The 22,960-nt window shown below is 36.1% G+C and overlaps 1 protein-coding gene across 1 annotated transcript in view; it reads right to left on the reverse strand.

Moving 5' to 3' along the window:
- Positions 1 to 22,685, reverse strand: part of LOC106139092 (ecdysone-inducible protein E75) — a 96,844-nt gene extending 74,159 nt beyond the window's left edge. The window contains exon 1 of the mRNA XM_013340454.2: positions 22,153 to 22,685. Within this exon, the coding sequence (XP_013195908.1) occupies positions 22,153 to 22,414 (262 nt within the window). The 5' untranslated portion in view covers positions 22,415 to 22,685. The remainder of the gene's footprint in view (positions 1 to 22,152) is intronic.
- Positions 22,686 to 22,960: the final 275 nt, after the last annotated feature.

Consider the following 22,960-nt stretch of genomic DNA (forward strand, 5'->3'; position numbering starts at 1 on the left):
GTCATATGACTTCGTTACATAAGGAATAGTCCTTGGCCTAACAGCCCTGAGAAGTTCCAATCATATTCAAACCTAGTCCCTTACAGTCGGCGTAGAGACGTGACAGCCGCGTACGTACATTGCGTGTCAGATAACATCGTATTTCATAAATAGTTCGAGTAAAAGCAACGCAGCTCCACTTCATTATTACTTTTATTACACAGTCTTACTAAGATATTAAATCAGAATAATTTAAAACTGTAAATTCTTTGATTGACAAATTACAGAGTAGCTATGCAATTGAAAGTGTTTTATAAAAATAAGTATCATTTGTGTTAAAATGTACTTACCTAGTAAAATGTAATCACTAATTTGCACTTAATGCTCAGCAGGGCTAGATAAGTGACATTCGTTATAAATAAATATATACAGGACTCATAGAGCTACCCTCAAAGTAAGTTCGAGACTTGTGCTATGTGATGCCAGCGTAAAAGCTTCATATTCCTTCTTATAATTTTAATGACAGACTTTATTGCTGTATTAGACGTTCTTGATTCTTGGTTAACACCCAGGGTTAAAACACCAGGAGCAAGCTGATCGATATCCGCTATTTTAAGCGTAATATCTCAGACCGAATCTGAGCAAGAGACAAGAAAATACACGCATCTTTTTATATCATGAGATTCATGTGATTTCATACAGTGACTTTTTAATTCGCGCGGTGTGGTTTAATATAAAAAAGAAGAGGACCACTCTATATTTTTCCCATGGATGTTGTAAAAGGCGACTAAGGGCTTATAAACTTGGGATTCATTTTTAAGGCGATGGGCAACCTGTCACTATTTGAATCTCAATTCTATCATTAAGGCTAACATCTGAACGTGGACTATCAGTCTTTCAAGACTGCTCGCTCTGTTTACTCCGCAAGGGATATAAACGTGATTATATGATTTTTTTACTAGGACGCACTTTGAATTTTGTGTTTTGTCATGGAACAAATAATAATGGTGGTGCAATTTGTCCTGGATCTACCTAAAGATCGGCATGCAGACTTCCTCGGTATTTGATGCCGTGACAACCGGCATACACTTTCCCGTTGCGCGAGGGTATGGCTGGTGGATCGATACCGCCCCACGTTCACGGTCAACGCCCTCCGCCCGCCCTACGTTTTCGCGTCACCGACGCCGCCACCCCCCTCACCCCCTCCGCACGCCTCGCTAAATATAGGTACATCGGACCGACCCTTCAGCCCGCTGTTACGAAACACAATTAACTTTACTATTTCCAGACAAGTATTTTGTCTTCATCCGTTAATACTACACGACGTTAATTTAGATTTTCTTATGATTTAACTATAAGTACAATACTGCAGAATATTATTGCCACGTACTCTAAGTAAGCGCACTTAATTGGATACAACAACTATTACTACTGCATCTAAATCAATTCAAGCTTTATTACCCAATTAAATTTCGAGTATCCAAATTTAAGGTTATCTTCAGAAGCGATCAACTGAAACCCACCACCAATCACAAAAGATTTACAAAATTAAAAAGGATGTCATTTTAAAGATGAATATTTGTCTCAAAATGTCGACGGCTTACCTACGACAAAAAAGGTATAAACCGACCGACTGGTGTATTGTAAGGATCGGCTCCTTTTTGTCACTTCTTACATTTTGTAGCCATGCGATCAATGCAAAATAGTGACGTGGATCGGTGATTTCTGCCTTACGAAAATTATTTTACTTTTTATTTCCTTTTCTCTTTTTATTTCGCCCGCGTAAAATTAGGGCCAAAAAGCGACGTTTTTCAATTTTACGCTATCTAACAAAATTAGTACCACGTACGAAAAGCATCGAATCGCCACCTCAAAAAGCGACTATTATTGCGTCACTTTCTTAAGAATACAGCGGTTTTTCGCAAATCCCACGGGAACTGTAGATTTCACCGGTATTAAGAACTCATTAGATTTATTCAATAGATAACCTGTGAAGGGGTAATTAACAAACAATGCGAGTAAACTAACTTTTGCATTTATAATATTAGTTGGGATGGGATTATATATTATAGCTAGAAGAAAAATTGTCTGCCATTTAGAAAATAAAAAATAATTGTCAATTAGCAAGGCCAAGGTCTAAAAGATACGGCGAAGACGAGGCGGACGAAGCCTTAAACGAGAAAATTTTATTATGCAATTACTTTCATTCGCTCGCTGAGGATACGACGCTGAAATGATGAATATTTGGAGAAAGCAAGAAAACCACTTAGTACATAAAGCTTATTTGATTCCATATAAGTATGATAAAGATAGGCTTACAAACTTGGAATTCTTTTTTAGGCGATGGGCTAGCAACCTGTCGCTATTTGAATCTCAATTCTATCATTAAGCCAAATAGCTGAACGTGGCCATTCAGTCTTCTCAAGACTGTTGGCTCTGTCTACCCCGCAAGGGATATAGACTTGACCATATGTATTATAAAGATACAAAAATACATACATAATCACTTTTTATCCCTTACGAGTAGACAGAGCCAGTCGACTAGAAAAGACACTTTCCTTTGTTAGCCCATCATTTATTAGCCTTTCCATTGATTAACTCCTACAATCTACACGGGAAGAGAAGCAGTTGGCACATAGTAGTTTTTTCTCTTCGATACCAGCATGGAAGTTAAAAGATGATCAAAATCAATATACTTATTGAACGTCACATGCCGTAAGCTACGAAATAAAAACCGTATAAAAAAATCTTTGATTGCATACAGGCAGATAGGCGAGATAGTTTCTTTAAAGGTGATGTTTAGTAGGATTATATAGTTTTAATACACAAACATATCACGTCTTTATTTTCATAGGGTAGACCGAGCAGAGACACAAAATTCGAAATGTTTATTTAACTTTTTTACATATATTGAACTTTAGCTGAAACAACACATGAACTTTTCTCTGACAGTTATCTGTGATTCTTAATGCGTTTGAGCCTAATATTGTCAATTATTGATATACATATATTCTTTCGTGGTTTCATTTGTATCTTGAAACTTTCAAACTCAGTAAAATACGAAAGTACGTATAATCGAGCACAAGTAACTATCGTACATACTTTTAATGTTACCCATAAACATGGTGGGATTCGTGGGTCGATGTCACAAAGGCTTATTAGAAGGAAATAGCCTATTGTTATAGATTAATAGGCGCACCTATTAATGCACGCTAAACCTATGAATGCAATGTTTAACTTGCAACCAGAAACCGCAGCTAGCGAGAATCGGCAAGGATGTGTTTGTCAATGAATTGGATACTTCATAGAAATGTCACCACGTTACATGCATTTCGTGTTAGTAAGCCCATAACAATAGTTGCCATAATTTAGCAATATTAATTGTATTGATTATTAGCTTTTGCGCGAAGCTTCGCTCCCGTGAAACGTTTCAGAAAAAATATATGTTACTCCCGAAGGTCTATTCTATATATGTGCCAAGATTTGTGAAAATCAATCCACTAGTATTTTTTTTATTCGTTACAAATAAACAAATGTTTTGTTGTGGGATGCAACCTGTGTGAGTACGTATTCGGCATCCTGTTTTAACAGTAGCACACGGTCAGCTGGTTCGACTGCGCAAGGGGCGGCTGCTCAAAAGTTAAATTAATACTCTGTTTTATTAAATCAATATGAGTTTATATCAGGCGTCGTCGGGACAGCTGGCCCGTGGTGCCCAGAAGCAAAAAGCATCGTTACAGAAATAGAGCGCCGTTTATGAGACAAAGGGTATGACCACCGCTTCGGATGGTACCTAGTTCAAAGGATATCCATAGCCATCCAAAGAGGAAACGCGGCTAGTGTGATGGGTAGAAATCCCATGGGAACAGCAGTTTTTTAGGATCAACGGTATCCTCTTCTCAGTACTCTCAACTATATGTGTACAAAATATCAGATAAGTCAAGAAGATATGTAAAGAGTGAACAAACCGTTTTATAAAATAAGTATATTTCTATAATTTCGAAGTTTGAATCGTTTGTGCGTTTTTAATATAAAAATCGTGGTCTTGTTATTATTAATTGATTTTTATAGAATCAATTAATAATAAAAACACATCAGCCATTGATCTTCGCTCTAATGCTTCCCTACTGACTTGCGCTCGTATTCCATCACCCCACATTCAATGCTCCGTAGTTACTTATATCTAAGTACAGAGCACAAAACTGCTTCTGACGCGACGAGGGCCCTCAGACGGTTGTATGTATATCTTTAGCTACAGTGCAGTGAGTGGGTGAGCAGACTGCAGTCAAAGCCGCTGAATCCCGGAAAACTACCGACCCAGTCTAGACATGGGGGCACTTCCCCTCGCGACCCCGCACCCCGCGCATACCCTGCTACCCCGGCGCTTTCACCGACTTGCAGACATTATAAAAAAGAACGCATTTGAGGGATGCGGTGTGTGACATGCGAACAAAAACCCGGGAAATGGAGATGAAAAATCACAAAAGGTGTTTTCAGCGCAGCACTTTCAAGAAGGTCTGAGAGGGCTGAATTAAAAATGCAAATTTTTAACGCAGTACATGACGAAACCAAAAATGCATGAACAATTTATTGATTGAAACTGACAATGTTTTTATTTGTAAATTAAGGAATTCCATTCTCACTTTATTCAAACGGGGAAAAACTTTTTATTCCATTGTCTATCATAGTTATACTTACAACATATATTGTAAGTATAACTATATATAAGAAATAAAAGACGATATTTGAAGTATATTTGCATATCACCAACAAACCTTAAGTTGCTTTTTTGAAAAGTTTGATGACGCTTCTATTTTTGAAATAACACTAGCTTTTGCTCCCTGCTTTCTGAGTAACACTAAAATCTCTAAATTTTTCGCTCCCGTGGAAATTATGAAAAATGTGTGTGTATGTAAAATCATCTCTTAGTCCAACTCAATACAATATGGGCTAATTTTGGTTTGTTACGCGACACGCCCAGTTAATCACGCGAGAGATTTGTTTCTATTGATATTAAATTGATTTCATAGTAACTCCTCCGCCAACGTAATAAGGATTGGTGGTGTGATTAGATTATTATTACAATACGAGCGTATTTAAGTAATTAAACCGGAAATTGGCCTTCTATGTAACATTTTTTAACAACTTCACCAGATTTATTTAAAATCAAACGCAATTTAAATTAAAAAATTATAGAGGAGTTTATATATTTTTACCTCCATTGGGAAACATAAAATCCCATGCGCAGAGATGAAGAACTCTAAAAGGGTAGACAGTCAATAGTCAGAAGACTCAAAGGCTATGTCTAGCTGGCTAAAGTAGACATGTTAATATTTTACAAACAAAAAATGTTTCTTATCTTGTGAAGTGATTTTATATTATTTAGTTCATCAGTTTAACATTGAGCCTTTTTACTATTTGTTCAATAAAATTTATGAATGTAATGAAACTCATGCCGTCAATGCAAGAGCACAACAGGTGATTTTTGAAAAGGAAAAAACTGTTATTAGATACAATTTTATTGTACAATTTTGTAGCTGAAAAAGGTTTTTTTCATAATGTTTCAACTCTTTTACGCAAACACTTCTGAACGTGTTCACGAACAAGCCGTGTGGTTTACGGCACTATAGAATAGAACCATTCCTTAACTTTCCCATAGATGACGTAGAAGGCTACTAAGGCCTAGGCTTATAAACTTGGGATTCATCTTGTAGGCGATAGGGCTAGCAACCTGTCACTATTTGAATCTCGATTCCATCATGAAGCCATACAGCTGAACGTGGCCTTTCAATTTTTTTGAGATTGTTGGCTCTGTCTACCCCGCAAGGGATATAGATGTAACTGTATATGTGTTTTTCTAAACCGAATTTTATGACATTTAGTACGCGTATAGTATATACCTTGAAATAACATGTAGGGTACTTTAAACCCGAATTCCAACCGGCCACCCCGGGGCGAATCTAGTATATAATATTCCGAAATAGAAGAAGTAAGGAAATTACAAGCCAAAGAAATATTGTAATGCAGGCATTGACATCATCTTTAATTATATAGACGTTGCGATATGCATGATTGACTGTTCTGCAGTGGGTTAGTGAGAGTGAATTACATTGGGCGTTGGGGGTGGTGCACACGGGGGCCTGCAGACAGGGAGGGAAGGTGGAGTGAGCCAGACGGGAGAAGCCGACGCACCTCGCTTCCGTGCCGGCGTGTAACCGAACGAACATACACAAAAACATATGCACTACGAGGGTAATAGCAGCACACAATGTAGTCTAGAACTCTGGGGATATACTATATGACAAACGGAACTATTCGAACTGTTCCAGACAAAGTAGATTAACATAAGCTAATAATTATACTTTAAGAGCTAAATAAGGCGATAGTTTTTTATAGGGATACATACGTATATCTTATTATCCCTTACGGGGTAGACAGAATCAACAGACTTGGAATGACTGAAAGGCCACGTTCTTTTCAGCTGTCTGGATAAAAGATGTATTTCTCAAATTAAAATAAATAATTACGCGTAGTAAGTTTTGTTATACAAATATAGTGTTTAAATAAGTGGAAAAAGTTCAAGAATTTTGCAGTTACAAAGCTTTTTATTTATTTCCTAGTTTTCAAGTAAAACTTAACAATAATGTTAACAGCCGAATCACAAAGTCACAACACAAACAAGGCTTATATTTAAAACTAAGAACTTCATCGCCCAAGGTGTTCACAGGATAACACTTTCAATCCCGTGTCGAAAAGTAGCCAAAGCTCGTTAACTGTCGAAAAGATGTGTGTTGAAGTAGAAAATGATGTTATTGTATGTGACGTGAATATACAAGAGCTAGTAGGAGGCATTGGCATAATCGAGATAGATATCGCGTCCCTGACCGTACGGGCCTTGGCCGCGGCCGTCGACTCCACAGCTTCGCTTAGATATACCGAATAAATCTTGTATCTCTCTTCTAACAACAAGCGTAACGAAGACGGGAATATATTGCAAACTTATTGATATCTACACTGGCTTCAGACTGGATCGCTGGTTCAATTGTTATTGTATGATAGTGATATATAGCATCGCTAGAACTTTCTATTGCAACTTGAGTCTTATTATTCTAGCATAAGGACATCTTGTTCATGTAAGTTACATTGATTTAACAAGTTTCTTTTCCAGAAATGGTTCTTTAATTTAATAGACACAATAAATAACCTTTAAGACCCCTCATTTTGGTGCATGGTTAATAAAAACGATTCTATCTCCATTGACAGAGCTTTGAGCTTTTCTCTTGAATCTCTGTATGTCAGAAGAAGTGGAGACGAAACCTAAATACTAGAAACATTAATAGGTTGTGCCGTGTGGTTTTCGGCACCAATGAAAAAAGAAAAGAACCACTCCCTCTCTTTCCCATAGATGTCGTAAAAGGCGACCAAGGGATAGACTAATAAATTGTTGTAATTCTGGTTTTAGGCGATGGGCTTGCAACCTGTCACTATTTGAATTTTAATTCTATCATTAATCCAAACAGCTGAACGTGGCCTATAATAAGTCTTTTCAATACTGTTGACTCTGTTTTCCCCGCATATGATGTGGATATGGACGTGATTATATGTATGTTTGTTTGTATTAATAGGTTAAAAATGGCCATGCAGACTAGGGGATGTGTTCGTCTGAAAAATCTAATATCAACACCTGTCGAGCATTGTGTCAATGACATAGTCTTTCTCACCCGATTGGGCAAATGTTAAACTACTGCACATGACCCAACCAAAGTAAATCACACATATTGAGCTAAGGCACCTTAATACGAGACTCATTTCATAAGATATGTCATATATCAGAAAAATATTATACATACATATGTATGTATGTATAATATTTTTCTGATATATGACATATCTTACGGGGTAGACAGAGCCAATAGTCCCGAAAAGACTGAATGGCCACGTTCAGCTGCTCGACTTAATGATGGAATTGAGATCCGAATAGTGACAGGTTGCTAGCCCATCGCCTAAAAAAAGGATCGCAATTTTATAAGCCTATCCCTTAGTCGCCTTTTACGACATCCATGGGAAAGAGATGGAGTGGTCCTATTCTTTTTTGTATTGGTGCCGGGAACCACACGGCACAAAAATATTATGTTTTTCATTATTTATTGTCCATAGATCAAAATCAAGTCCTTGTATCGCATGCTACTGTGTAATAGATGGATATGTCAATGAAGCCAAGGAAGGCAGGGATCGTGGCAAAGGGAAAGATCTTACCTCAACAGAAGATGCGTGATTATAATGGTATCTATGTATGGTTATAGGCAAAACCCTAATAATACTCAAGTTTAGTCTTCGAATAACATGGCGAATGTATCGTTAAGGTTAGAAATCTTTTTCAAAGTCTTGTCTTAGGTAGGTATTTCCTTGGAGTACGAACTGAGCGTAGCAGCGTGGTTGTCGTGCTAGCACCGGGGTCAACCGCCGGGCGCGGCGGGTCGTCGGCCGCGGGTCGCTCGCATCGCCTGCATTGCATCTGTATGCGCCCTGAGCCGCCGCCACAAAATAACGACGGTACGGATGCCTCTTTTTAATAGAAAAAATCATAAACAAGTTAACAGTACAGCCCCCTAATAGTTTGTAGGTCTGCGGTACCTAATGACATTTAACAGACTTGACTACAGAAATTCTGATCCCAAAACTGTAACGATTCTGATTTATTTATTCAAAATAACGATATTATTTTACGCCATTGTTCAAATTAGTATCAAGTTTCAATTCTGTTTCCTCCTCATTTCGTGGCCCTAGGCTTCCAACAGCAAAAACTGACCGTGCGTCTTTACCGCACTGAATTAATATCGCGACAGATCTCCATTATCATCTTTCTTTACTGCCCTAACATACGTGATCCAAATTTAAATGGCTGTTTATGAACTGTTTCAATTTTGTAACTACCTTCTTAATCTTTTTTTAAGGAAAAAGGAGTGGCTTTTTTTACAATATATCTGTTAGGTCCTATAAATAAGAATACTGTGCCAAAGTCAAAAATGCTCACAATACTACCATTACTACTCTGCCACTCTCATTATAACACTCAAAGTCAAATTATCGTAGTTTGTGGGTAGCTTATGGTCTAAGGAAGGTGTGTGAAGCTGTAATACTAACGCAAGGCAGAACAAGTGTGAAATAAACTACATACATACATACATACATATGGTCACGTCCATATCCCATGCGGGGTAGAAAGAGCCAACAGTCTTGAAGACTAAATGGCCACGTTCAGCTATTTGGCTTAAGGATAGAATTGAGATTCAAATAGTGACAGGTTGCTAGCCCATCGCCTAAAAGAAAGAATCCCAAGTTTATAAGCCTATCCCTTAGTCACCTTTTACGACATCCTTGGGAAAGAGATGGAGTGGTCCTATTCTTTTTTGTATTGGTGCCGGGAACCACACGGCACTAATATACGGGGAAATAAACTACCCCTGTTTAAAATTGCAGTTGTACCGGCTCTGTGTTACCTGTATTGCTAAAGTCAGCAAATTGATAAGTTTACAATCCGTAGACGTTGGAAAGCTGAGGAAACCGCCAGTAGAGGCAACGTTGTTGACATTCAGCAATTTGTAGTAATGGCGACTTGCAGGTGTTCCGGTGCACATAATTGCATATAAACCACCAGCCTAATATGTGGTTTTCCACTTCACCGTAGTTTTCCTTACACTTTCCATTTAGGTTATAACCTTTTTGCGCAAATTGATTCTTTTACCACTTTGTGAGGCGCAAGTGAATAGACCTGTGTCTGTATGTTTCTATGTGTTTTGCTCTCAAAGATCTATTTGATCTACTCGTAGAAATACTCTTACAAACTGAAAAGTAATTTAAAAAACTAACTATGGAGGAGATATTGGCTACATTTTAAAGTCTTTCTATGTACCTATATGTATGTATATATGTATGTAAACTCTTGTCTCAAATCGGTCAAAACACAATAAAACTACTTTCGCTACTAACCATTCTTTATTTAATATTAATACTATTAGGATTTGTTACCTTTTATTCAGCTTTCATTATACCTAAAGAAATGGTCTATTGCAGTTGTATGGCTGGTAATAACACAAAAAACAAGAAAGTAAGTTATGGGTTTTATACGGTGTACTTGTCATTCGCCACGAACGTAGACTTGGCGAACACTTTCAAAAACGACTGAACCGATTCTGTTGCTTTTCAAAATTCTTTCAGACCAGGGGTTCGAAAGTTATCGCGTTACAAATATAGAAAAATATATTGTTCGCCACAAGTTGATTGGTAGATCGCTCGCTCAGACAAATATACGATGGATACACAAACTTTATTTATTTTCTATCGTGGTGATACTTTAATTGAATGATAACTCTATCAATACAAACTTACAATTATTATTATAATAATATTTGCTTATACTTTCAATAAAACATGATTAATATTTTTCAAGTAATAGCGACGACCATGCGTCACCGTCCCAATAGACTCAGAGGAATTCCCAGTATCGATCTGGCCACGTCATGGGTCACCCTGGAGAGAGCCGGGATGAAACAGCCTTTTACGACCTTATTATTCGAACTTCTGGAATGAAACTCATAAATATAAGTGTAATCTAACTCCTTAGACAAATTGTGCAATCTGTACCATTTAATATGAAAATGTTTTATAAGTAGTAGCAGCGATAAATTGTTGGGCCTATTTTATGACATGTAATTATGATTTGACTAGACTATGAGCATTTTTTCCAATAATTTAAATAAGTAGAAACTATGTAGTGTTAATTTACTGACTAATTATTCATCATTAGTATTATGATTAAAGTCAACAATTGATAAACAAATCAATTGATGATTAACGATGAAAATTACATACATATGTATGTATGTAATTTTTAGGTCTATATCCCCTGCGGGGTAAACAGAGCGACCAGTCAACCCCGCAATGAAATGAAAATTAAAATTTATTAAATAAGAAAAAGAAATAATTATAGAATTGTATTTATGTATTATATTATTACGAAACATAAATCCGTTACAAGCCTCGTGGCCGCAAAAGAAAATCGGGAAACGGTTAAGTGAGCGTTTCGTAGCAACCTCGTAGCACAGTGCTACGAGAGCGCCCGCGCAGGCCTCGAGTCGCTACAGGTCACTGGCACTGGCCATGCCGCGGACACTGCACCCGACTTGCTTAGATACTTCTAACATTGCAACTTTTTTCTATTACACACATTCCCAGAGCGAAGCCGATTGACTGCACCGCGCTGAGCAAAACAAAATAAACTAGGAGAAAATTGCAACCGACTCTCATTTGCTTTTAAATACATTTTTGTTAAGAACTGCAAATTCTATTTGTTAAAGAATAGTCTCTTTTTGTGAAGCAAATAAACATTTCCTTTCCTTGAGCATTATTTATTGGAAACTTATCTTAAATTAGCTTTTGTCCGTTAATAGAAAAACCCAAGGAAACAGTACTATTTTCGTGATGAAAGGTGTCCCTCCCTATACATGAGTATAAGGGGCAAAATTTAATCAAGACGGGTCAAGTAGAAAGTAAAGCGTGAAGGGTGGTTAAACACTTTCAAATAACATTAGTGTGGATGGACTGTAACTTTACAGATTAAATATTGGCATTGGAACTTCCAATTTTTTAAGTTTATGTTCAATATCCAGTTTATAGTTAACTAAATATTTCAATTAAATAAGTATGAGAAATTGCAGTTCCAACTTTTCGTGAGTAGTTTATATAAAGCCCTATAATGTGTCTATTATTTTTTATACATTCGAGTATGTTGTGAAGCACAGAAGACAATTCTACGCGTAAAGCCGCGGGCGAAAAGAATAACATGCAAAAAACGTCTTGCGCTTATTAAACCTAAACTAACGAGTAATAACGAACCATAACCCTGCAGTTTCATTTTATTTTAATGAATTGAAACCTCCAAAAGTTCGACCGTCTAACTTTTAGATTTTATTTTACCAGGATTTTAAGCGTTATAAAAACTCGTACGAACCTCTAACATTTATTTAAAATGCTGAAATTTGACATATTGAACACGCAATAATTTATAATAAACAAAACTTTTTCATAATAGTAACTTAACACATGTTAGAAAATAAAGTCAGGTAAAAGTAAGGAGAGCTAATGTATTGAATGGATAATGTGAACCGCGCCGGTCGGATCGCATTATGAATCACTTTCGCGCGGGCGCAGTCGACTCGCATCGAAAGTGCAACGCCCCGCTGAACTTCGCGCTGCTAAGTGGGACGGACAAGCGCATCTATGCAACTATGCAACTGCTTCACATTACACGCTGCCTTCATTTTGATTTTTTTTTCTGTAATTTCACAAAATTGTCAAACTTAAACTCAACGGTCCGGTGCTATGTGAAACGCCTTGATAAGAATACAATTTAATATTAAGGTGGTAGTCCAAGATATTTACGTTCACTCCCATGTAACTAGACCCTCTGAACCAATTTCTGTTAAACACAGATTTTTCATAAAGTAATATTTTGATGCCACTCAATTATAATTTATTTACGCCAATAATACAACAGTTCTAGCTCACCTCTTGAAGTATTTGGCAAATAATTCTTAAATTAATAAATTGTTATAAAGAAGACGATGAGTGGTACTCATTGAAAAAAAAATATTTATATAACTTCTTACCTATGCATAAACATTTTACTATTATGAATGCATATACCTTAGTTGATTCTCCATCTGTCGCTTTATAAAAATAGACTATACACGGACGTTTTTTTTCGTTCTCACGTTACAGGTAAGTCGTTAGTTGGATAAAAGCAATGCTGCGAGTAGTTTCTAAGCAAAGGCGTGCTCTGAAATAGTCGGGACGGGATCTATTTCCCGGGCAGCTGCGCGCGTTCGTTGCCCCGGCGCAGGGCGTTAGAAGTACAACGATCTCTGCAATTATTGCTCGTGCAACTAAACTTGAACTGCGAGCGATGCGACGCCGAGCGTGCACCTCACCTTCACTGCTTAGAAAGCAACACCTAGGTATTACGTGTAACGCTCGCTTCGATACATAATAACACTATAAGAGACTAGAACAATGCACTCGTGGTAAAAGCGAGAGCAATATTGGTTTTGATTCATGTAAATATGAGTGCGACTGCTCTCGTTCAGGGATTTTATGCAATCACGCAATGGAATAGGTATTAGGTACATAAAACGCTTTGGTAAAAAGTTATATTTTATTGAATATTCTAAAATATAGACTGCTTTTCATGTATAATTAACTTTATGTTTAAAGTATATATTAAATATAGATAAATAGATAGTCAATATAAGTTATAAATTTACACTGTCAAGACTATGGAAAAGAGCTGGTTATAAGATCCCTAAATATAAAAATTATTTGTGCATAACTACTAATATTATTATAATAATATTATGAAATAACTTCTGTCACAGAAGCCTTAACCTCGAGGCGTCGACGTCCTAAATTAAATTTTGTAACATTGTTCAGTGGCTCATTTTGTTCCCACGCTTTTCTCATGCCTGTTTGTATTAATATCTCTTGTCATATGTACTTCGGTAACAAGAAGAAAAATATTTGGGCAAGTGAAAATGTTTTGATATCACAATCAAAATTGGGTTGTATGCATTTGTACTCTCCGACGACTCTCTCCAACTGTTTTTTAAAACATTATCGTCTGAATGAATATCTTTCATTGTTGACAAAACCATATCCCCTGCAATAATAACAAAATACGGTTAAGGTATTAACGCATTATTTACTTGATATTCCTGACATGAGTATTACATTGGTATTTAGGGATTTTATAACCAGCTCATTTCCATAATCTTGACAACGTATGCCGTGTGGTTCCAGTCACCAATATAAAAAAGAATAGGACCACTCCGTCTCATTTCCCATGGAAGTTGTAAGAGGTGATTAAGGGATATGCTTTTAAACTTGTGATTCTGATTTTAGGCGATGGGCTGGCAACGTGTCTCTATTTTAATCTCAGTTTTATTATAAAGTCAAACAGCTGAACGTGGCCTGTCAGTCTATTAAAGACTGTTGGCTCTGTCTACCCCGCAAGGGATATAGACGTGACTATATGAATGAATGAATTGACAACGTTTATTTTAAATACATGATTTTCCAATGCTTTGATAGATGTTTACTTAAAAATATAATTTAGATAAGTATGTACATACATTTCTGAAAAAGTGTTATTTGTAAAAACAAAATGTCTTATTTTTCTTCATGGATTCCATAAATCACACAAACCATAAAATTAAAAAGAATAGTTTACCTTATAATTATTTATTTTAATGATTAAATGATAACATATATGATGATTGCTAATATCCTTAAAATAAAGTTCCATAGTATGCACTTTATGCACAAAATGTGAAGTGCGTTAAGAGTTTCTGTAGCTTTATGATACCTTAGTAGTCGGTTGCACTAAAACGCATCGTGATTTGCACCGTGCAGCCACAGCGCAGTAGAATTGAAATTCTAAAACTATATTTAATTTTAAGATGCGCTATACTCGAAACCATTTAAAAATATAAACCTTCAATTTTATTTAACCCATTCATAGTCCTATGATAAAAAATTATTAATTCACTTTATACTTCTACTTTAATTTAATTTATTTATGAAGTCCGCGGGTAAGTAAGTAATCTTTTCAACATTTATGTCTAGGGGACAGTTACAAAGCATGTATAACTATAGTATAATCGTTTTTCATTCAGGTTAGTTTAATAATCGTCAACTGAGTTTTCACTTTAATGTACCAGGCTTGTAGATCCATCGAGGAGTTCGTTCGTGCTAAGAAAATGGCGCGATGCACTCGTATGCAGTTGGAACGAGTAACGATAATCTGTAAGTGCGAAAGGGATAGTTTGTTTTGCGCTTGTGTTTGCCGAATACGAATACGTGTGTGCTAAGTGCATATGTACACAGCGACGCATTTTCCATTGGCTGCATTCAATGTAGAGGTGCGTATTTCCACATCACTTGCATGTTGTACTCGTAAGCAGAACGAAGTGTCAGCGCAATGACATCCATTGATAACTTGACTTCATATCCATTAGCGTAGACGCAATCAACTTTTTATTATTTAAAATAATAATGTAAACTACTACAGGGTAAAGTTAGTTTTTTGCACTTTGCGCTAATATGTGCATTGTTATCTCCGTATAAACAATAGTTTTTTAATGTAAGCTTTTATACAGTATAAATGCGTTTTATCATCTGTACGTAACCAAGTTATCAATGTAATATACACAAGCAGGGAACTAATAAAGTGAAATAAATGCATGCATCGTGATGAAATGCAGTCTGCCTGCTTCAGAGGTATGATATTATGAAAATATGTAATAAAATATGAAAATAAAAACTAAATCAATAATGTGAAGAGGTCTATGCAAATATAACCATTTCTTTATATTTTAAATTGTATTAACTCATAATTTAATAATTTAATTTATTTGTAAATTAAGAATGATCAAGCAAATCAAGCAAAAGCTGACATCACGATATATAGGCGTAATAATAAAGAATGCTCGCGCGCCACAACAAGGGCATTACTGGCAATCGCTTCACGCATCATGTTTTCCTGGTAGCAAAGGTTCGTTTACTACACAACCCTTTTCTGGTCCTAAACCAGTGCATTCTGAAAACGACTTACAAGGATTGTTTGTAAATGTCCCTGTCTGTTCTCGTAGAAGCTATATACATACGAGTATAACGATGAACCAGTTTCTTTGAACCAAACGTTCGTTGCGTGAATTTAACTGTAGTTTAATTAAAGGCAATAAATCATATTACATTCAAAATTTCAATAACACATATTATAATAAATCTTATCCCTTATGAAATATACAAAGCCCATATAAAACCATGTTTAACTGTTCATACCCATCGTTTAAAAGAAGAATCCAAGTTTATAAGCCTTCACCCTTGTTTGTCTTTTACAATTTGGGCGGAAAAAGAAGCAGCTGGCGTACTAGGTTTTAAGGTTCCGTACCTTAAGGTAAACATGAGACCGTATTACTAAACCTCCGCTCTCTGTCTGTCCGTCTATCAGTCTCATATACCGTTATAGCTAGAAAGCTCAAATTTTCCCTAAATATATAAAAGTCCGTTAGCTAGAAAGCTCTATTTTTCACTTATAATATAAAAATTCCGTTGCCGCTGCCGTATAACATCAATACTAAAAATTAAAATATTAAAGGGGATCCACATACAATAAACGTGATTTTTTTCATATTTTTTGCTCAATATTAATAACGGTAACAGGTAGACGTTTAAAATTTTCACAGAATATTTACTTCTATATTACTATTCAAAATTAATAGTTAAAAAAGAATAAAGTAATTTTTGAAGGGAGGCACACCCACACAACAAACGTAATTTTTTGGTCCATTTTAATAAAATAAAATAACTATTTAAGTAACAAACCTGATGATGGTACGCAACCATTCACTTTTTCAATGTTAGAGCAACAAGGAAGATGTACAACAATATTTTAATCAATAATTTAAATATTGAATATATTTAGAAGCAAAAGTAGTTGGTTATAATATATTTAATGGTTATGGTTTTATGGTTAATTATTATATATACTCGTATGTATAAAATGTTTGTAGTTTCAATCAGTTCACTTAATTTAAAATTCATTGTTCCAGCACAACCTGGTCTTTCAATCTCGTGACTATTGGCTCTATCTATCCCATAAACGATGAAAACGTGATTTTCGTATGTATGTTTTCAATCTCATAGCAGTAAACCTCAATAACACACTAACGCGATGAACGAGGAAGCGGCGCCTTGCGTTCCGGGTGCATCCCGCATCGATCGGCCGTGACCATGGCAACTCTGCGTGGGTCAGGGGCGCAGCCTCGTCCTCATACTCACTCTACCTAGTCTACGCCAGATATGTGAGCATTTAATTCGTTTTCAAATGTAATTTGAGAATATTTACGAGATATTATAATAACCAAGATTTGTGAGTAGGAATTACAAATAAATACAAGCCAGTTTAAATAAGAGTAGTAGTACGAATTTTAACCGATTACGACCCTAGGATTTTTTTTACGCTTTTCATGCATTCTCCTTCTTTGTTCATCCTTGGTGCTCCCTATTAATTAATAATAGAAACCCGTTTACTATTTAATACAAAATGATAAGAATGACTTCAACATTTTATCTGTACGAAGAAAATGATTAGAATAATTCAAGCAAGCTATGGATCAATTCCCTTAACCCTACAAAAAACAGAAATGAGCATCATTGTATCGTACTCCAATTATGGAGGAGTACCTATATTTTCGTAGGTAATGAATTATTATCACTTACTTAATAGCTCTATGTTTGTAATGTAGCGATGATTTTCCATCGTAGCACAAAATTCGAAGCATCGGATGTTCTCTTTTTTCTATTTCATATCACTTATAATGAGTGACTGTCACAGATTTTTATACCAATGTTTTTATATTACTTGCATTGCAAACATCAGAAGTGGTTCTTTGCAGTAGCGGAGTGAGGATTTTAGGAATTAAAAAGCTCCTATGAAATAAAATTTATTACCAAGTTGATGGGACATAGATAATATGTGACAATTATATATAAGCTATATATATCTTTCGTCAATATATAGCATTATTTATGTCAGGAAATATCTCATTGTAATTATCACTACGCCCACAACGATACGCGGTAGCTCTTAGACTCGTGTAAAGTTGGTTGGTTACGCTATGTTTTATGACATCGATACACAAGGTGTATAAAATGGCGCTTATACTGTTGACTTCTTATCAGGTGACCTTCAGTACACCAGCAAAATCATGCAAATAAAAACTCGCGCACTCTTTGTTTTCTGTGCCTTGATAATTTTTAGATTGCGAAAGTATCAAGAATCTTATCTTTGACATTAACACAATAATTTACAAAGTACCTTTATTTTTACCCTCGTTGTCCGCGACCTTCATTACTGATAAGCTGCTTCCTTCTGTTTGATAATTTGTGACAGTGACCGTAACCTTTTTTTAATGTCAAACTTTATTACCCATTCACTCTGTTTGCAAATAAATTCTACGCTGACTATTTTCAAGGATGTTAGCAAAATCTTGTTTAATACATAATAAGTTAATTTTGGTGAACATAATTTAAAAAGAATCATAACAATGGGTAACTTTGTAACGTGAACTATATTTTTGGTAGCATGTACAAATTTTATGTTGTTAATCATTTTAAGGGCCTATATTAGAAAATAAACACGTGTTTCTGAATACGGGTGGCCGTGACCCTTGCTCGGTCAGACCAGCCAGGGTTGAGCGGCGCGTGGGAGGGGTTCAAAGCGAAGGACGCGGGGGAGAGGAACGGGGAGCGGGGTGTAGGCGGCACGATGAATAGACGATTCTGAATTTCAGTTGTTTCTATGTACCAAAAATGGTTTCAGAAATAGCACGTAGGTAAATTCTTCGCAAAACGGCGATGTTATGAAACCATTTACAGTAAGTGTTGTGAGTGACGCGCCGCGACCTCGGCCAAGGTTGCCAACCAGCACTTCCCTGTGTACTCACTCATTTATAGCATGGCCAACACATAGATACAATACAAGTATGTGCCAGCACCAACATGTCTAGATTTCTTCATATTACACTATTTATGTATGATTTCTGTTATATATTAAGAAAAAATACCATTTTATAATTTTATTATCAAAGCATATAGGTAAGACTCTTGTTCGCATAATCAATAATTAAACTATTGTAAAGAATGCATATAATTACAAGACATTTTATGCAATGTACATAATACATATCATTATGCTTATGTAACCAATGGTATTAAAATCCTTTGATGCGCAGTAAATACACGACAAAAACATTAGGGATTAATAAAGTCCTTGCAGATAGCGCGAAATTTGCAAATACAGATATTGAATCAGGAAGCGAGTGCGTTGATTGTATCGCACGTTATTATCAGAGGGAAGTAATTTGCTCTTAGAGAAGGTTATGATGATAACGCATAAAGCGTCATGCGCCCTGTGGCTCTCGTGCGCATAATGTGACAAGTATTTGAAATAAATATATGTATAATTATAATAAATGATTAAATTATAATTTAATGAATATCATAATAACGAAGGCCCAGAGAATGTGCTTACTGAATAATGAGCCCATCCTAAATGAAGGAATAAAACTAGACCAAAAGAAAAGAAACAACAGTCGCTATTACTGTTTATTAACTAACAGAATGTTTTATTGTTGTCTCAATTTTTGTTATACATAATTTCACTGCCTGTAAAGGAATAACCAAAATGCATCTTACAAGCTATCCAAAGCAACAGCTGTAAGTGGAAATATCGATATTACTTATTGAAGTTGAAATTTTAACAAATATGCAGGGTGCAGGGGTCGCTAGCACCTGTTGCGCCCGCGCATTTGACATTGCCAGATAAGATACGGCTATTATTTTGTCACTGCTATCCAATGTCACAGTGACCTTAATGACACGAATGACGCGTCGTCACCACACACCGCACCGACCTTGTGATATTTATCTAATCTTCCATTTGCGAAAATAGGTACTGTTAGAACAGGGATTATTTTCCATGAGATTTAGATTATTTAGCAAAAAAGAAATGTATATGTATTGTATATGCACATTTTGTACATATCATTAAAAAGAGGTATATATAAATCAATAAATAGCTAAAACTAAAAAAAAAGGATTTGAGTAGTTTTAGAATTATTTACCGTCGGAACCCTCAGTATCATTTTTTACTTGCATAAAAAAAGTAAATTGATGTGAAATTATTTTGAGGCTTCCGTCTGTAGTGAAGAAATAACTTTTTGGTAATTGCAACTTTCGAAGAGACAGCATTAAAATTATTATCACTATCTAAGTCACGTGCATTGTCTCGTGATTTTTTTCGTTTTTATATCTTTGCGTGTCAATACATGTGTTTTTTTTTTGTTATTTGTATCCCAATCGGCAATCATAAGAAAATTATTAGGGCATTTTTTAAACATTTCATCAATTTTCACGGTAGCCACAACATGTCACGTACGCTCTCCAACATTGTTTATATGTAAGTATGTACATTATATTAGCAAGCAATAACTGATCAATCCGATAATAGGTACCTATGTATGTGTCGTTCAAATAGGACGACCTTCATCAAACGTCATCACCCGGAAACTGCTTTATAGATGTAAACCGCGTTACAATTTTCCGAAGCAGGAAGTATGGAGCGACGGCCAAGGTAAAGTAAAATTGTACTTTAATCGTCATATTGTCTCGACATTATACCTTTTTCATTATGTACCTTCAAGGCTAGAACTTGTCTTTAAGTACTTTGTTACGAACGGTTACAGCGTGTTAAACCCATTGACACTCCCACAACTTTTATTATAAGGTTTTTAGTGGTCTATATAACTTATCCAAATTGGGATTTCTTCCAGTCAACCAAATTACAATAGGAAAATATCAAATCTAAAAGGCAGCGCAGATAAAAAGCATTGAGGATGCGCTGCAACAATTAATAATTTCAATAAACATACATAAATAAAATATTCAAAAACATACATAAATGTTTATATTATGTCATATCTCAAATATCAGATGCTTCAGAATAGTCTTTTTTATGTTATTTTATTTCGTTTTTAAAGAATCAAGGCTACGAGCAGATCTCATTTCTTGGAGCAGGTTATTCAAAAGCTATGTATGTTATATGTTATACAAGCAGTATGCATTAAGTTTACACAAAAAATACAGTGAATAATTAAAAAACCTTTCTTACCGATACTGTAAACTCTGATGATAAAGTTTCTAAACTTATAGGCATTTGATCTTTATGCATGTTTGTCTTCGATGACTTTAATTGTATGTCGCCAGCAATGTATAAATTTTGTAACTTTTCTCGTATAAGTATATCTACCTAACTTTTTTAATAACATTACGTTTAAACCAGTAACTAAACCACTACACCTATACTCTTTATAACGAAACCTTTACTTTGAAAATCAAATTTTGCCGTGATATTTTCGTACATCGACAAATGAGGGTTATCATCCATTCTTCGCATTTAGTATTTTTATCAGTGACCTGTTATTTTACAAATATTATTGTAAATTATCCACCTTGTAGCCGCAATTATATTGAAAATACATTTAACCTTGAGTACAGTAATTGTTATATAGTTTAAAACTGGTAGGTACCCGTGATTACAAATGATAAATCTAGGGTCCAATCAATGTCGACAAAGAATTTTTTCGTGTAATAGAACATACATTTGAACTTTAGATTTTTTAACATCATTATTGATACTAAAGCTTGTCTTTTTCAAACTCAGCTGACCTTTACGTTTTAAGGCTACAATAACATCATCACGATGAATGTAAGATACAGCAGGTTGCTGACCTAGATCCATTTCGATCGATCCAGGTTCCCATAAAATTTCAAACTCATACAGTCACAGATCTGAGTTTGTGTAAAGAACAAAAAAACACTCCTTGTCAGTCCGTTAACAGCCTACCATCAATGAAATCTTCATTCTCAGTAAATACATTTGTTTCATCTTCGATGCATCAAACTTGGTGTAAAATACCTATAAACATTTTCCCACCGCAATATCTAAATGTCTTCCGATACGAGTATGATAGTCACCCTTTGGTGTAGGAAGAGATGGGCCGCGACTATTCCAGAATTATTTTTTCAAATATTTTTTAAAACAATACACAATAAGATATTCAGTTCTTTATTAAATTACTAGATTAACTATCAAATTATATTACTAATTAAAAAAAAATTGATTTTGCAAGAATAAATTTAAAGCGTAGACGCAGCGTCATCGTAGCCCGTAGCAAGTCTACGAAGTTTGTAACTAAAAAAACAGTAGGTACTAAAAATAAAAGTTTATTCCACTTTGATCACCCAGATGATACCACCCGAGATACCTATCTACTAGTATAAACGAACTATGTTGCGATTGTCTGAAATAATTTTGAGATATAGAAATAAATTGATCTTGAAAAGGATATAGTTATCTCTGGTTACAGAAAACATCAGAGCGGGTTCTAATGCTGGAAACTCTTTTAAAGAAAATCGATACTAGGTGATAGCAAACGAGGGCTTTAGCCATAGGTACGTTCTGTACTCAGTTAACTTCAATTCATGTTGACTTACCTAAATCTGGAATGGAGCTGGAAGGTTCTTCAAAGGAAGGCGGCTTGAGCATCCTTGGCGGCGGCGGTGGCGGCGGTGGAGGTGGAGGCCGCATGCACTGGATCACCGAATGGTTCGGCGCCGGCGGCATCAGCACGGGCGCACGGAACTCCTTGCCCGGGGGCGCCGGTAGCTCAAGTCGACGCGCGCCCGGCAACATCTCTCCCTCGTAGCCTCCGTCGGATGGCTCTCGCTTAGGTGACAACTTAGGATAGCACTGCATCGTCCTTTAAAAACAGTCCTACTGTCTAATTCCTAGTCCCAATTAATTGTCAAAAGTTTTCATTCACACATACATAATTATAACACATAGAATGCGGAAATTTTCATAGAGTTTTTATAGACATTCAGCCGCATTTGTTTAGCTGAAGTGCAAGGGCAGCGATGCCGGGCGCCGGTATTCGAGTCGTGCGCGATCGTAGCGTGCGCGGCGCGCCGCAAACCGCGAGACTCGTTCGCTCGCCGCGGCCAACTTTCTCTCACTGGCGTGGCGGGCGGCCGTGGACGGACGAAAGTGAATCTGCAGCGAGCCCCGCGCGCGCCCCCAGGTGCCGCGCGGTGCACCGCCCGCCCAGCGCCGCCGCCGCTGTCGTTGCAACGCCCATCCGACATCAACTTTAACCTTAACTCTGACCTTTGCTCGAGTGCACTGCACTCACTGAGCCTTACCTTCTAATTTTAAATATTGCATTTTCCATATTTTCGCACAGTAAAATATCCAACATTTTATATAAAGAAATATTGATATCGATCAGTGCCGTGTGGTTCC

The sequence above is a fragment of the Amyelois transitella genome, chromosome 5 (genome assembly GCF_032362555.1).
Source record: "Amyelois transitella isolate CPQ chromosome 5, ilAmyTran1.1, whole genome shotgun sequence".
NCBI classification, from domain to species: Eukaryota; Metazoa; Arthropoda; class Insecta; order Lepidoptera; family Pyralidae; genus Amyelois; species Amyelois transitella.